This window comes from Astyanax mexicanus, chromosome 5, assembly GCF_023375975.1.
Source record: "Astyanax mexicanus isolate ESR-SI-001 chromosome 5, AstMex3_surface, whole genome shotgun sequence".
NCBI classification, from domain to species: domain Eukaryota; kingdom Metazoa; phylum Chordata; class Actinopteri; order Characiformes; family Acestrorhamphidae; genus Astyanax; species Astyanax mexicanus.
This window is the reverse complement of record NC_064412.1, coordinates 55,599,872-55,614,902: the sequence shown is the minus strand read 5'-3', so window position 1 is coordinate 55,614,902 and position 15,031 is coordinate 55,599,872. Positions and strand designations below refer to the sequence as shown.

Genomic DNA, 15,031 nt, shown 5'->3' with positions numbered 1-15,031 from the left:
ATTATTTTTTTTTTTTTAGAAAATGCTTTTTTCTACTTTCTAAACCCATACATAACCCAGTGTCCCTTCCAAACTACCATTTCTAGAATTGTTTTTTTCTAGAATTTTTTTTATTTAAGCCCCATTCACCCCCATTCATTAAGGACTCGGTCGCGGGCTCCCTCTAGCGGATTGCTATGGTAGTTAAGAAAACCCGAAGTGACAGTCTTGCTATAAACCGGCTCTTTAACAGATGCACGCGTTGCCTGGTTGTTGTCCCGCCTCTGCCCTCTTCTGATTGGCTGTACTGACACTCGCTGTGGAAATCTCGTTCAGTTAATTGGTCAGCAGCGCTGTCAGTCAGCAGCAGCAGTCAGCGGAAAAGTGTAATCCTCATTCATTGCTTTATATGAGGAATATAAATCGCTTTTATGGGCCGGTGGTGATGAAATAATGCGCTCGTTTTCAGTTCTGCTGCTTGCTTTGCTGCACTGGGTTTTTCCTGCTGCTGGAAAAACAATTTCAGGGCTGTTTCGGAGCGAAACAGCGAGGGAGAATAATGGGCAGTACATCAGCAGATTTCTGTATCACGGTAAGTGATATTATATTCCGCATAATCACAGTCTTTCTGAGTTCTGTCGTTATTTATTTTCCTTTATATGCATCAATATTGCATTTTTTAACTTAGTGCTAAATAGAAAAATAAACTCAAACCTCTAGTTAGGTGTATGTGAGCTGGTTCTGCAAGCTGTAGGTTTGGAATATACCAGAATATTGTGTGATGCTTAAATGAATGAAGCAAGATTATTACATCATAGTGTATTATTAGTTCAGCATGGATTTATTCACTTTAATAGCTGTAGTAATCTGTGCTGCTCTCACTCTCTGGTTGTAGCTGTTTATTCAGCAAATAAATGGAGGATGTAGGGCTGGGCGATATGGATCGAAACTAATATCACAATATTTATTTTTTCTAAAAGTTTTAATGCATAATTTCTGTCCAATTTGAATAAACAAACTGTTCCTTAAACTCTGCCAACATTTCTTGATTACTGGACCAATAGAAATACTTCAAAGTTTACACTGATTTTCATTGAAAGTTTAGAAGGTTTTTTCTCTCTCCTGTAAAGTTGCTGTTTTGGAGATACTTGTTTTTCATTAGACAGTGACTATATATCCCAATATTTTTTGCTTAAAGTCTACATATAATATGTATATCTCAATATGTTTTAGCTGAAAGTCTATATGCGATATACAGCTCTGGAAATTAAGAAAGCACTTCAGTTTCTGAATCAGTTTATCTGATTTTGCTATTTCTAGGTTTATGTTTAAGTAAAATTAACATTGTTGTTTTATTCTATAAACTACGAAAAACATTTCTCCCAAATTCCAAATAACAATATTGTCATTTAGAGCATTTATTTGCAGAAAATGAGAAATGGAAGTTTTAAGAGTTCAGAAAATAATATTTGATGGAATAACTCTGTTTTTAATCACCGTTTTTTTCATGCATCTTGGCATGTTCTCCTCCACCAGTCTTACACGCTGCTTTTGGATAACTTTGGATTACTAGCACTCATGGTGCAAAAATTCAAGCAGTTCAGTTTGGTGGTTTGATGGTTTGTGATCATCCATCTTCCTCTTGATTACATTCCAGAGGTTTTTAATTTGGTAAAATCAATTAGCTGTAGCAACTTTGCATACTTTAATTTGAATGTTTTCTAATAAAATTCTCCAATATGATCTGAAATAAACTGTAAATGCTTGTTTTCATTGGACAGCTACAATATGCTCAGCAGCTGATTAAAACAGGCTTGAAATATATACCAGTATATTTTGCGTGAAGCTTAAATGGATGTAAGGCTATTAAATATCATGTCGTATTATTTTAGCATGGCCATCTCTCTCTTTCTCTCTCTCTCTTTCTCTGGTTTCTGCAGGGGAGAATGGTCTGATGGCGTATCGGCTGGAGAACGTGCCCTTGGCTGTGCAGAAGGAGGCTAAACTGCTGCTGTTTCAGGGCATGGAGGGCTTTGACAACCTAAGCTGTCTGGAGAGAGTGTCAGGAGCTCAGCTCACCAGTAAGTCCAGTCTGTGAGGCGCACATATTTATTCCTAGCCATGGATCATCACAAGGAACCAGCAGATCATGTTTTTGTTTGTGAAGATGGCTGAGCCTGAGTACTGCTGGGGGCATTAATGAGCCACTTAAAGTGTATTTCCTGGGGAGCTCCTGTTCTTTTAGTATCCTTGGAGCTCTGGATGTGCTACAAGGTCGTGGGAGGGGAGACGACTCCTTACTGGAACACCTGTGGGAGAGAAAAGCATTAAAACAAATATGTATTAATATTACCGTCTAAAAAATCTGTCTACCGTCTAAAATCTGTATGTGAATGTGGTGTAAATAATGTTACATACATTACTGTATGTATATGTCTGTGTTAAGGTACCCCTATCTATAGTTATGGTATGGTCCAGTTAGAGAAGGGGCGGGGCTACAGGTATAAAAGGGCTGGTAGAGACACCTGTGGGGGAGGTCTAAAAAGGAGAGCCATTAGACTGCCTTTTCTGATAGTTAAAATGGCTAGTATTTGCTATTTAAGAGTCCTGTGTGCATGGTTAGATTTGACTCGTTTTATTTCCTCTTTTTTACAGTTTTTGTTTTTTTGTCAACTTTGGTTATTTAATAAAATCACTTTGGTGTTGGAACTGACCTGGAGGTATTTGGGTTCTTCTTTATGTGCTTTATATCTGCACTACCACAAGGGCAACCTTTTCTTTTTTACATTGTTTAAGTGTGAAAATTAAAAATGCTTTATTGTATTTGTTATCTAAGTACTATGGTTGCACCAATTTTCTTTAGGATCAATAAGGTCCCTCTTTCCATCTGATAATAAACTTTTAGCAGCAGGGTAACTGGGTGGACCTGTTTTACCTTGCAGAATGATGATAAAAAAATAAATCATGTTTCTGTCCTTTTTATCTTAAAGTCTAATAATAAACAGATCTATGGTACAACTAATAGAACTGTGGTATAATCACAAGTAATGATTTGATAAGCTCTATAGTAATGATTTGATCTTCTTAGATTTGATTTAGTTTTTGCTAAGCTTCAATCGCTTGATTGTTAAATTAATGCATTCTGAACTGTTCTTCAGTTACGCTGAGCTCAGAGGAGCACAATGAGACGATACCCTGGCAGGTTAACCCCAAGACCTGGCACGTGATGTACGCAGACCGTTACACCTGTCAGGAAGAGGAGATAGACGGAGGGATGGAGAGCCTGGGCTTCCAGATTATAATGCTAAACCCGGACTCTGCAGGAAACCCACTCGACCACTTCAGTGCTGAGGAGGCGGGTGAGTCTGACCCTTATAACTTCTTCTTCCAATTAGAGAGCAGAGCTGAGATGTTACTTTCAGGAGCCCAGAGATCCAGAGATCCTGTTTTATATTTAATTCCCTCGTTTTTGGGGACGCAGATGCAATGAAGTGAGGGCTTCATGAGTTTAATCCCAGATCACGCTGCTTTGGCTTCAGCAGCCAGAGTCAGAGCGAGCGCATGTTATTCTCTGGATGGCTAGATGGCACTCTTTTGACTCTCTCTTCCATTATGATGCTGGCTGTGATCTGTTGACTGGCATATCAGATATCGGATTGTTAATTTCCTGCCTAATATTAATAGGGCTGGATATCAAAATTAGATACCAAAAAGGCACTGACGGAAAGTTTGGTGCCTGTTTTTGAAACTTTGCATGAAACGTGGTTGCTCTAAGCTGCTCTAATTCCAGTTACTAAATTCTAATTGGTTAAAATTTAGAAAGAAATATCAAAAAAAGTATTGTTTGTGTATCAGTGCTACATTCAAAGTATTGTATCGGTACCGGTATTAAAAATTTTTAATTGATAGCCAGCTCTAGATATGACACACCTATGTCTTGTGTGTTATTTAAGCATTACATAAAAAAAACCTTCATAAAAATCCTAATTGTAATTGTTGTAGAAAATATAAAAAATGTAAACTTTTTAAAATCTGTATTTTTCTGAATACAAATCAAACATTTATCGTCTTCCAAACTTTTTAGTCTAGTTTTTATGTCTATTTTCAAACATGGAATTTTTTTCTATCCAATATTCTGAAATATTATATTATTACTTTAGGACCATAACACATCCCTACTACTGAATTGATGGGTTAGTTGTCTCAGCTAAATTGGAAAGAAAATTGTCTTAAAATGTTGAAACATCATCTTAATCTGTTGTAAAAAAAAAAAAAAAAAAAAGCACTGTGATTGATTCAGATCCTCCTGTTGTCTCCAGGTTTACACAGTTTCTACTTCATGCTGATCCTGGCGTATTTTGTGGCCACCTGTATCTACGTGCAGCCGCTGTGGCAGGCTCTGAATAAAGGAGGACCCATGCACACGGTCCTGAAGGTGCTGTCCACGGCTCTGTTACTGCAGGGCCTGTCTGTGCTCTTTAACTACATCCACATGGCCAGGTGAGGAGCATCTACTGCCACTCAAACCTGCAGCTCTTTTCAAATTCATTCAGACTCCTGTATGAATGGCTGCAGGGTCTGTATGTGGTGTTTATTATGCCTAGTTCTGTTCTGCAGGTACGCTAGAGATGGAGTGGGAGCTCCACTGATGGGAAATCTTGCAGAATGTGAGTCTCCTCCTTTTATTTGATGTTACCCAACAAAGAAATCTGAATTATTGATTAAGTATTGTTTATGAAAACACATCAGTGACTGGTGCTTGTGCTCTGTGTGTGTGTGCTCTGTGTGTGTGTGTGTGTGTATGCAGTGTGTGACATGGTGGCTCAGGTGCAGATGCTGTTCATGTTGCTGAGTCTGTGTATGGGCTGGACGCTGAGCAGAGGCAGGAAGTCTCAGAGTAAACTCCTACAGTGGGACTCCTCCCCTGCATCCACTGCTCTTGCGCTGGGCGGAGTTATCACACAGGTCAGTCTGTGCTCTTAAAAGTAATATTTTGTTCAAAACACCTTGCAAAAAAAAAGACATTAGTGAAGCTATAACATTCTATCTAGCTTATTATGTAGTTACATATGTTAAATACTATATATATCATTTAAAAAGATGTATTTTAAATAATATAAATGCTTTATAGTAGTTAAAGAACTAGAAAAGTGCATTTCCTGATAGAAGCGGTGGTAGTTGCTTTGTTGTTGCTGTGGTTTTTCATGTGTTTCTAGTTTGTTGCTATGGTGTTAAATGTCGCTATGTTATTCCAGGTATTGCTACAGTATCCCATGTGGTATCCAGGTGGTTGCGATGATGTTTCTACAGTGTTGCTACATTGTTGCTATGGTGTTGCTATGCTATATCCAAGTCATTGCTAGCTAGCTGTTTGCTGTGGTATTCTGTGTGGTTGCTATGGTAATTCCCAGTTCCCATGATGTTATATAGTTGCTTTGTGGTTGCAAATCGGTTACTAGGTTATCTTTGGTGGTATCTGTGGTTGTCGTGATACACCACAGATTGGGTGATTGGGTGTTAAAGGGTGCCAACAAAAAAAACAATGAGGCTACTTTGGTTAGGTTTGGTTTGGTTTGGTAAGATTTTATTTCAGAGATAATAAATGTGCTGCTGTTATATGTACTGCTGTTAATAATTTTTTTTTTTTTGGTTCTTATCCCTGTGAACCTGCAGGGAGCGCTGCTGATCTGGGAGCAGTTTGAAGACACAGAGCACCACAGTTATCATGCTCACCGCAGTCTAGCCGGTCTGCTGCTGATGGCTCTGCGTGTAGCTCTGGCTCTGGTTCTGGCGTCAGTGCTGTATCAGATCATCTCTGTAGAGAGAAGCACTCTGAAGAGGGACTTCTACCTCAGCTTCGCCAAGGTACAGAACTGAAACTGAGATACAGAGAAATCTTCAAAAGTACTTTTCACAGTAAAAGGTGCCAATTAGTTCACGTTTTATTTACTTCAGATCATCCAATTTTCTTGGGAATATTACTCTACAAGGGACTAAACCAGATTTGTTTGTGCATTTGCACATCAGTGTCAGCAATGGATGCTAGGGGTGTGCCGTATCGCATAGTGCATGATAATGCTGTTTTGATTTTTGAAACTATTAAAAAAAAATCATGTAGTGATATAGTTTTCTGTATCTAAAGTTTATTTTAGATTTGTTTTGATATTTATTTAACATTACATTATAATTTTGTTAAGTTTTGTTTTTACTGAATGTTTAACACTAGTATTTATTTTGTTGCAGTAGTATATTTTTTAAACTAATAAAATATTTTTGTGTTTTGTCATGTTGCTAAGAATATGTTAATCTCAATAATCTCAAATATCCTGAAATACCAGGGATTATTTTTAGGGTTGTATTATACTTATGACTTACAGTACATTTGCACATATAGTTTACATTTAATTACTTTAATAAGCTTTAAGATTTAAGGTTTTGACTGTACTGTATCCTGTACTTAAATAATAATGCTATATATTATTTAAGGGGTGCTTCCTGTGGTTCCTGTGTCATCCAACCCTTGTTTTCCTGTCTGTAATATTCAACGAGCATCAGAAAGAAAAGGTAGGATCTCAGCTCAGCTGATATGTTTAAAAAAACTGAAAATAAAACATCTGATCTTCTAACTTTTAAACATTTTCTCACTGGTTTTATGTTTCAGATCATAACCATCGGCGTGATTCTGTGCCAGTCCATCTCTGTGGTCATCTTGTATAGGCTCTTCCTGTCTCGCAGTCTTTACTGGGAGGTATCTTCACTGTCTTCTGTCACACTCCCTCTCACCATGTCCAGAGGACCCCGGGGACATTACTGAGGAGCGGGGTGGAACCACAGTGCTGTGACTCCTGTTATAAGGAGAACTGGGGGCTCCTTGCTGTCTTGGTCACAGATGCTCCAGCAAGACGTGCACCAACAATTTGTCCTCTTTTGAACTCTGGTATGTCACCCATAATGTTGTGTGCATTGCAATATTTAGAGCAGAACTGTGCTCTTACCCTGCTAATTGAACCTTCACACTCTGCTCTTACTGGTGCAATGTGCAATTAATGAAGATTGACCACCAGGCTGCTCCAATTTATCCATGACCCCTTTTTTCAGTTTCATTGTCCAACTCCTGTATATGTATGATGCATTTGGGAGAAAATTATTTTCACGTTTCCTTTAAGATTAAAGATGTTTCAGAGCTTTATTTTAAATGGAAAGTTACTGGAAATGGAAATTTAAAAACCCCATATAATGTTTAAGTAGGCCTGCTATATTGTAACTGCAACCCTGCAGTTGATGCTGATGCATTTTATTTGTGATTTTAAAGCTGATTTAAGCAGTAAAACGATAATTTGTTTCAACTCTTAAAAAAACATTATACACTGACACGCCCAAAATCATTAGAGAGCAGTGTGTAAACTGGTCATGAAGCGTACAATCCCTCAGGGGATTACCTCAGCTTGGGAATGCCCATGTCTGTATAAGTGGTGAGGTGTTATCTTGTGAGTGAGATTAACCCTTTCAGACCCTGTGTCAATTACAATAGACATCATGTTGTTTTTTCCCCCAAATGTTCTGTTGCACATAAACACTAATTAGAATAGATCATAAACCAGCCAATGAAACAGTTGCTTAGCCCCACCCACTGCACTGGATGAAACTCGGTCATTATGGCATGTCAGTGTTAAATAACTGAGAAATCAGGCGAAGTAATACAAGCTATTTTTTACAAATTCTTCACGATTTAGAACACTTTTTTTTATCAAGTTAAGGATACAAATTTTACTTAATTGAATTTGTTTTAACATAGTTAATAATATTATGATAGTAGTGTCTTATTTTTTGTGCTATACAGACAGAAAACAGCATTTTATTTTATATTTTTCCATCACTGGATCATAATTCAGGTCTAAAAGGGTTAAACACTGGCCGATGTGCTCACAGCAAGTTGATGTGAATTTTGAGTTTTTAATTTTGAGTTCTGATTAGTGGTTGGCTGCCAGATGGATGAGACATTTAATTCATTTCCAAGTTTTTAAGTTACTGAAAACAGAAGATATTACCACCCATAGTGGACAGAGCAGTGGGTGGTGATGACCATAACCACCAGTGTCCACATTCAAAAGGGAAAAAAGCCATATGCTACAGGTCAACGCATCGCTCTTTAGCTTTTATGTGACACTGAAAAAAAAATGGCAAAAGTCATTTGACACAATTCTGGTAGTCCCTGTCCCATGACTTTAGGCATGTCAGTGAATTACAGACTCACGATTCTTTACTGTGTAGAGCAGTAAGATTCAAAAGCATTTTTTTTGCATTTGCACAAAGCACCAATGCAGCATATAGCATGCTTTTAGGTTATATTTAAATAAATATTTCAATGGAACCGTTTCACTCATTACGTCATTATGTACTGTATATGGTTTAGGTTTCGTTTTCACAAGTGCCTGAAATGACAATCACTTTGCCAGTGAAGAAGGACTTGTGCTGTTTTACTGGTTTATTGGTAAATAAATAGAGAGGATATTTATTGATCTGTTGGATTCATTTGTTTACACTTTTCACAAGCAGAGTATGTGAAGAGAACTTGGCATGTTAAATACGTGTAAATAATCATTACTGCAATGTATACAACTCCTTTTGTTAATAAACATCTTGTAAAAAGACCTGAAATAGTGTGCCTGGTCCTTTAAAATTTTTATTTTTAAGTATTTGTTTTTATTGTCACTTTATCCCAATAGAGGCTACTTAAAAATGATGAGTTTCTTTGATTTCACCAAATTGAAAACCTTGGGAATATAATCAAGAGGAAGATGGATGATCACAAGCCATCACACCAAACCAAGCTGAACCGCTTGAATTTTTGCACCAGGAGTAAAGCAGCATAAAGTTATCCAAAAGCAGTGTGTAAGACTGGTGGAGGAGAACATGATACCAAGATGCATAAAAAAAACTGTGATTTAAAAACAACCAGAGTTATTCCACCAAATATTGATTTCTAAACTCTTAAAACTTTATGAATATGAACTTGTTTTCATTGCATTATTTGGGGTCTGAAAGCTCTGCATCTTTTTTGTTATTTCAGCCATTTCTCATTTTCTGCAAATAAATGCTCTAAATGAAATTATTTTTATTTGGAATTTCGTACAAATAATATATTTTATATACCTTTGCAGCATTACTGGTTTATAAATGTTACATATAAAAATAAAACTAGAGAGAAACAAAAATAGTGAATGAAACTGTTAAGAGTCACCATCAGGTGGCGCCGTTTAATACTTTTTTCTGCCAGAGTTTTATGCATTGATTAAGGAACCTTTCACACGTATCCAAACTAAACGCAGAATAAGATCTCATACTACTAAGTGAAGAATTGTTTGCTATTATATTTGATTTTTTTAAACCAAATTCACATGTATAAAATATTTCGTCTGATATAGATTCAACAAATACAATATTGTCACATTTAAACCATACATATTCCTAAATATACATGTTTTTTTTTTCAGAAATATATCTTTAAATCTTCTTTTTTTTTGGAGAAACATTTACTTGATTAGTAACGACATACAAAACCAGCTCGTATCAAATCCATGAGCTTTTCCTTCAGCATGTATAAATCATTTTAAATGATAAATGTTAATACTAGAGTATCTACAGCAGTTTTGTTCTTTTTATTTTATTGGTCTTTTCTTACATACCTTTTTAAATCGAATTCATTTGTGCACTCTTTATTTTGTTTATTTAGTGCTAAATACGGATTAATAATTAAAAGCAGAAAAACAACAACATTACAAAATTAATATATATTATCCTTTTTAATGCTTTTAACGGTTTAATCTGTTTTTTTTTTTTAATTAAAATACCATTTTTGTAAAAGATGCACACATATGCATTGACAACATGTTTGTTATCATTAAAATTAATAAAATAAATTGATAAACAATGTTCGGACTTACACCCAGTAGTTTAGTGTACTTTCAACACCTGGTCTTATTTACTGGTTCTAATTAAATGATTATTATTATTGCATTGATATTATATTTTCTTTAAAACCAAAAAACAAACTAAAACATAAAAATTAATTTTAAAAAACGTAGCCTATTTTCCTTCAGTGTGTACTTTGCACTTGACTGTAGCTACCAGCTTTATGTGGTAAAAATGCAAACGAATGCTTTAAGTCACATATATAATAAATAAGTAAATCATGTCTTCTTATTTTCCAAAAGCACTGCTTTTATTAGCTGCTTCATTGACTCTCCAAAAAAGAGTTTTAAAAAACACAATTTACAGAAGTTTCATTTGTACAAATATTTACACAACATGCTGTACAGAGTCCTTCATGAACCATAAGAAAGATAAGTTGTCCCCTCAGGGCCCCTAAACTGTCCTCTTTAGGGGCCCCTGTACTGTCCCCTCGGGGCCCGGTCACAGGGCCGCCGCGTACGCCGGGTAGGCTTCGTGCAGGGCTTTACTCATACCGGGCAGGAACACGTAGGCTATGGGGGGATGCGGGGCGGAGGCGGTCCAGCTCGGGTAGCTGCAGGGCAGCATGTACCCCGGGTTGGCGGGGGCTGGGTGCGGGTGCGCAGCGCCTCCAAGGACCCCCATAGCGGGGAACGCGGCCACCCGGCCCGGGTAGTCGAGCGAGCCGTGCGGGAAAGCGGAGGCGGGCAGTTCGGAGTGTAGTTTGGGGTGCAGGCCTACGTCCACATAATGCTGGTACGGACCGGCGGGCAGAGGGTGGCCGCCGAGGAAGGCTCGGGTCGCGGCGGCCACGGCTGCAGCCTTCTCGGCGTCGCCCTGCAGCAGCGCCCCCTTAAGGGAGTCCGGCTCCCCCAGGCTGTACGCAACGTTCAGCTGGTACCGGTCCTTCCTGGCCGCGTTTTTGGGCTTCCTCCGCGGTCTGTACTTGTAGTCCGGGTGCTCCTTCATGTGCACCGCCCGGAGCCGCTTGGCCTCGTCTATAAACGGCCTCTTTTCCGAGTCCGAGAGGAGCTTCCACTCCCCGCCCAGCCGCTTGCTGATCTCCGAGTTGTGCATCTTTGGGTTGTCCAGTGCCATCTTTCTCCTCTGCGCCCTCGACCAAACCATGAAGGCGTTCATGGGACGCTTCACGTGGTCAATGGGCTTCGACATGCTGGAGTTAGATTAGAGTTCAGAGTCCGGGTGCACTTTCCCAAAACTGAAGCAACTCGAATCTTCAACTTGGAACAAATCGAGTATTCCTCAGACATTAATGACCAAAAGTGAAAAATGTCAAAAAACTTTTCATCAGTAAAAAAAACACCATGCACACTGAAAGGTTTAAATAAAACAGATAAAACTGACCAAAAAATAAATAAAAAGTTTCTGCAGTAGTCAGAAATTTGTTTTAGTGCTCCTTACAGGTCCCATCCTTCTCCAGCAAGTCCATCATCATCATTATTATTATTATCATTCAGTCAGAGGTGATTCAGCTGAGATCCCGCGCGCGCTCCTCTCTCTCCGTATCTCCCACTGTCTCTGTGCGCGTGAGATGTTTCTTCAACAGGTGCTCACTCACTGATCATCAGCTCCGCTCCTCGCGCTCAAACTGATTTGTGGAGTGACATCAGCGCGTGAGAGCGGGGACAGCCCCTGGGCGGGGCTTTCCAAACAGCCCTCACGCGCCTTATTACTGTTTACAGACATATCAAGTTTAGTTTAGCCGCCTAACCTCACATCACCAGCAGCTTTCTTCACTTCTTACCTTTTTTCTGTTTAGAAGCTGCTTTTTTTACACTGATTAAAGTCAGTATCAGTGTTTGACTATAGTGGAGAAATGGAATTGTTTTAACACCTTAAAATAAATTAAACTAGAATTACCAATTTGCTATATAATAAACTTCAACAGGTCAGCTACTGAAATAATGTATTTAAGTGGTTTTATGGAATATACACAGGTTGCAAAATTTATTTGATTGATATCTATTCCTTTGTTACAACTGTCCCAATGTACAGAGATGGTTGAAATATTTCTATATGAAGTATACATTATTAATCAATCAAGTACTCAAAATGAAAAGGATTATTTATCATTCATGTTATTGTACCTTCAAACACAGCTTGTCCAAGGCCAGTGTAACATTTCTCAGTACAATTTTCTGACCTGGCTACAATAAAAAGAAAGAAAATTGGGTCTAAAGCTTACTATTTTGTTTTTATTGAGTAAAGTGAAAAAATCATGGGTTTTCATTAGTTTGTCCAATTTTATTTTATTTATTTTTTTATTTGTGCTCGTCACAATTTCAGAAGTTTTAGAAAAAAAAAAAGAAAAACTTTTTTGATTTTTAATTTTTGCACATTATAACAAAAGTAGGTTAAATCAGATTTTATTTACAACATGCAATAAAGGAAAAAATAGATTTTTCCTAAAACTCCTACCCAATTTCCTGCTCTAGAATTGAACAGCAGATAAATATGAAACTATTAGGACCATGCCTAATTCCAGGCATGCATGGGCTTCAGAGTTGTAAGTGCCTACACCTCCTCCGTTGATCTGTGGAGCACTAAATGAGAAGGTGTATTGAAACTTTTGACTGGAACTGTATATAATTTAAAGGCAATTGCGGTTGAATGAGAGAAAATGAGGCTTATTGCACGCCTCAGTTCTGTAGCAGGCAGTTTGCGTCTCATAACACATCCTGAGCCATACGGTTGGGCTTTAGTGTGGACTTTACAGGGTCTGTAGGCCTCAGTTTAAATTTCCTCCAAGATGGCAGTGGCCTTATACAAACTGAAAATCAAGCATTAGTCGAACAATTAAACCGGCTCGATACGGGCCGCTCAGGTTTGTATTACACGTGTTTATTACTGTGCGAACAGAGCTTGCAGTTAGAGTAATGTTCCCGGGCTTATCAGCAGCGTGGTGCTGAGAGACGCCATTGTTGCAGTGAAAGAGCAGCAGGAGGATTAAGATGATAATGCACCTCAGCCCGTGCCATGAGCCTCTCAAAGAACAGGTGCAGATTGACAAGTTGCTGCGTGGGTAACAGGCGTCTCTCAGCGTGGCCGTGTGACTGTAATGGCCGTCATTAAACGGCTCTCAAATTAATGGGGGGTTTTATAGAGTGTAAGTTGCTTTAAAAAGGTTAATCTTTTGGGAGACAATCAGAAACTCAATCTTTGCTGGAGGCTTTCGCTTACCTTTATTCACATAATCAGTGAAAATAAAGCTTGGTTGTTCATTTTAATCCCCAACATTTAAAATATAAAGGAGCAGTTCTGCAAACCGCCCAAATTCTTTCTTTATCTGTTCATCTGCGCCAAAAACTAGAGAACAGGATGCAACACACTTCATTCATTCGCAGGAACGTGCCATGGTTAAAGGGGCACAAACCCCCCTACTGGTATGTTTTATCACTTCAAAGAAACACATTTTAGCTATTAATAGAAAAAATATGGTTTAAGGTTAAGTGTCTCTTTCAGTCATAGTAACACATTATGAACTAACTGTAAGTGACAAAACAAAGATGAACAAACATTCATTACTGCAATAAAGGCTTAATACTCATGTTTAAATACTGGCAATACTGATACTACATACATACCACTCAATGTCTTATTGGTCCAGTAAAGGAGATTGAATGAGGGTAAATTAAGCTATGATTCTAACTTCTTAAAATCATTTTCAGGACTGTGCTGCTTACAACTGAATGGGTTTTACCCAAAAGAATATTGTAATGTTCTTTACAGCACCCTGTATTTCACTTTAACTAATTTCTAAGCTTCTAAGTGACACATACTGAACATCCTGAGAGCATTACTACAGGTTGAAGTGTGAATCTGTGGTGAAAAACACACAAAACATTTAAAATAGAGTTTAGATATTAGTTTAAGCCTAACTTTCACTGACCAAATACCTTAAAAACAGCTCATCACAGCATTACATAGTTATACTGCACTGACCTGGTCTGTCATTTTAGGGTATAAACATTTGGACTAAGCCACTAAAAGTAGCTGTGTTTTAGAGAGATCAGAAATTATTTTAACAAAAGTATCCAACTGCAGACCGACCTCACTTAGAACTAAGAACCAAAAGGGGCCCTGAGCCGAGTGTGGATAACATCAGAACAAAACGCTAAAATGTAATTAAAGAGACAAACGATTCAAAGTCTGGGCTGAATTTTCTCCGCCTTTTCCTCTCCTAAAACTTCTCTGGTCATAAAGCTGGGGTTGCATTGCATGGGTGATCTGAATTATCTGTGAAGGAGAAGCTCATTTAGTGGCTGAAGAAAAGAAGCTTCTTTTGAGAAAAGGGAAGGAGGGAACAATGCACTGAAAAAAGCCTTTCACTTCTCATCATTGAGGACGAGGGCCCCTCTCTTCACACAGCTGTGCCCTGTTCTTCTGCACAATGATGTAACCTTGGTGCCATAGCTCACGCTTCTCTGTGCGCTTGCTTTTGGAAGAATGGAGTTGCGGGAGACACAAAAGTATATGTAAGGAACATCAATAATAGAACTGTGTGTGGTTTAGATTAACTTTGTGTTGACTGCAGCCGTTAGCCATGCCAGAATTCACGGGAGCGCAAGAAGGAGACAGAGAGAGATGCTATAACTCACTCATATAGAGTGGAAATACACAGGAAATGCTTTATTACTTTTAATTACATTGGGAAAATTAAGTTAAAATGACAAATAGCAGGCTAATACAGAAGTGTGTGTGGTGTAAATGAAGTTTTGCAGTAGAATTTGTTTTCGCAATTTTAATAAACCTATTGTTTAATTGCCAAAATAGGCAATTAACTGGACAATTGGCTGCGATTAATCACATCTAAAATGAAAGATTTAGTGTATGATCAACTTTGCCTAACAGTTTTTACTGCAGCATATAAAAGAACCAGAGACGCTAAAACACATCCACGGTGTAAATACACAAGAATTCAGTTAATACGTTTATTCACATAATTACAGTATATTGTAGTTGTTGTAATTTGAATATAGGCTAATTAAACTGATTAATCACACAATTTGCTTTGAATAATCATAACACTGAAGCTTTTGATGATTTAGATTAAATGGAAAAAGCATTAAAGCATTAAATA

The 15,031-nt window shown here is 37.9% G+C and overlaps 2 protein-coding genes across 2 annotated transcripts; one reads left to right on the top strand and one right to left on the bottom strand.

The window, feature by feature from the left end:
- The first annotated feature begins 324 nt into the window (after positions 1-324).
- gpr180 (G protein-coupled receptor 180) lies at positions 325-8,630 on the top strand. The gene is made up of 9 exons (XM_007244202.4): positions 325-571; positions 1,920-2,060; positions 3,138-3,338; positions 4,299-4,479; positions 4,597-4,646; positions 4,787-4,944; positions 5,653-5,844; positions 6,466-6,543; positions 6,641-8,630. The coding sequence occupies exons 1-9, from the start codon at positions 433-435 to the stop codon at positions 6,791-6,793; spliced, it is 1,293 nt and encodes a 430-aa protein (XP_007244264.3). The 5' UTR covers positions 325-432; the 3' UTR covers positions 6,794-8,630.
- Positions 8,631-10,146: 1,516 nt separating this feature from the next.
- On the bottom strand, positions 10,147-11,525 carry sox21a (SRY-box transcription factor 21a). Its single transcript, XM_007244201.4, has one exon. It carries the CDS (start codon positions 11,101-11,103, stop codon positions 10,393-10,395), a length of 711 nt encoding a protein of 236 aa, XP_007244263.3. The 5' UTR covers positions 11,104-11,525; the 3' UTR covers positions 10,147-10,392.
- Positions 11,526-15,031: the final 3,506 nt, after the last annotated feature.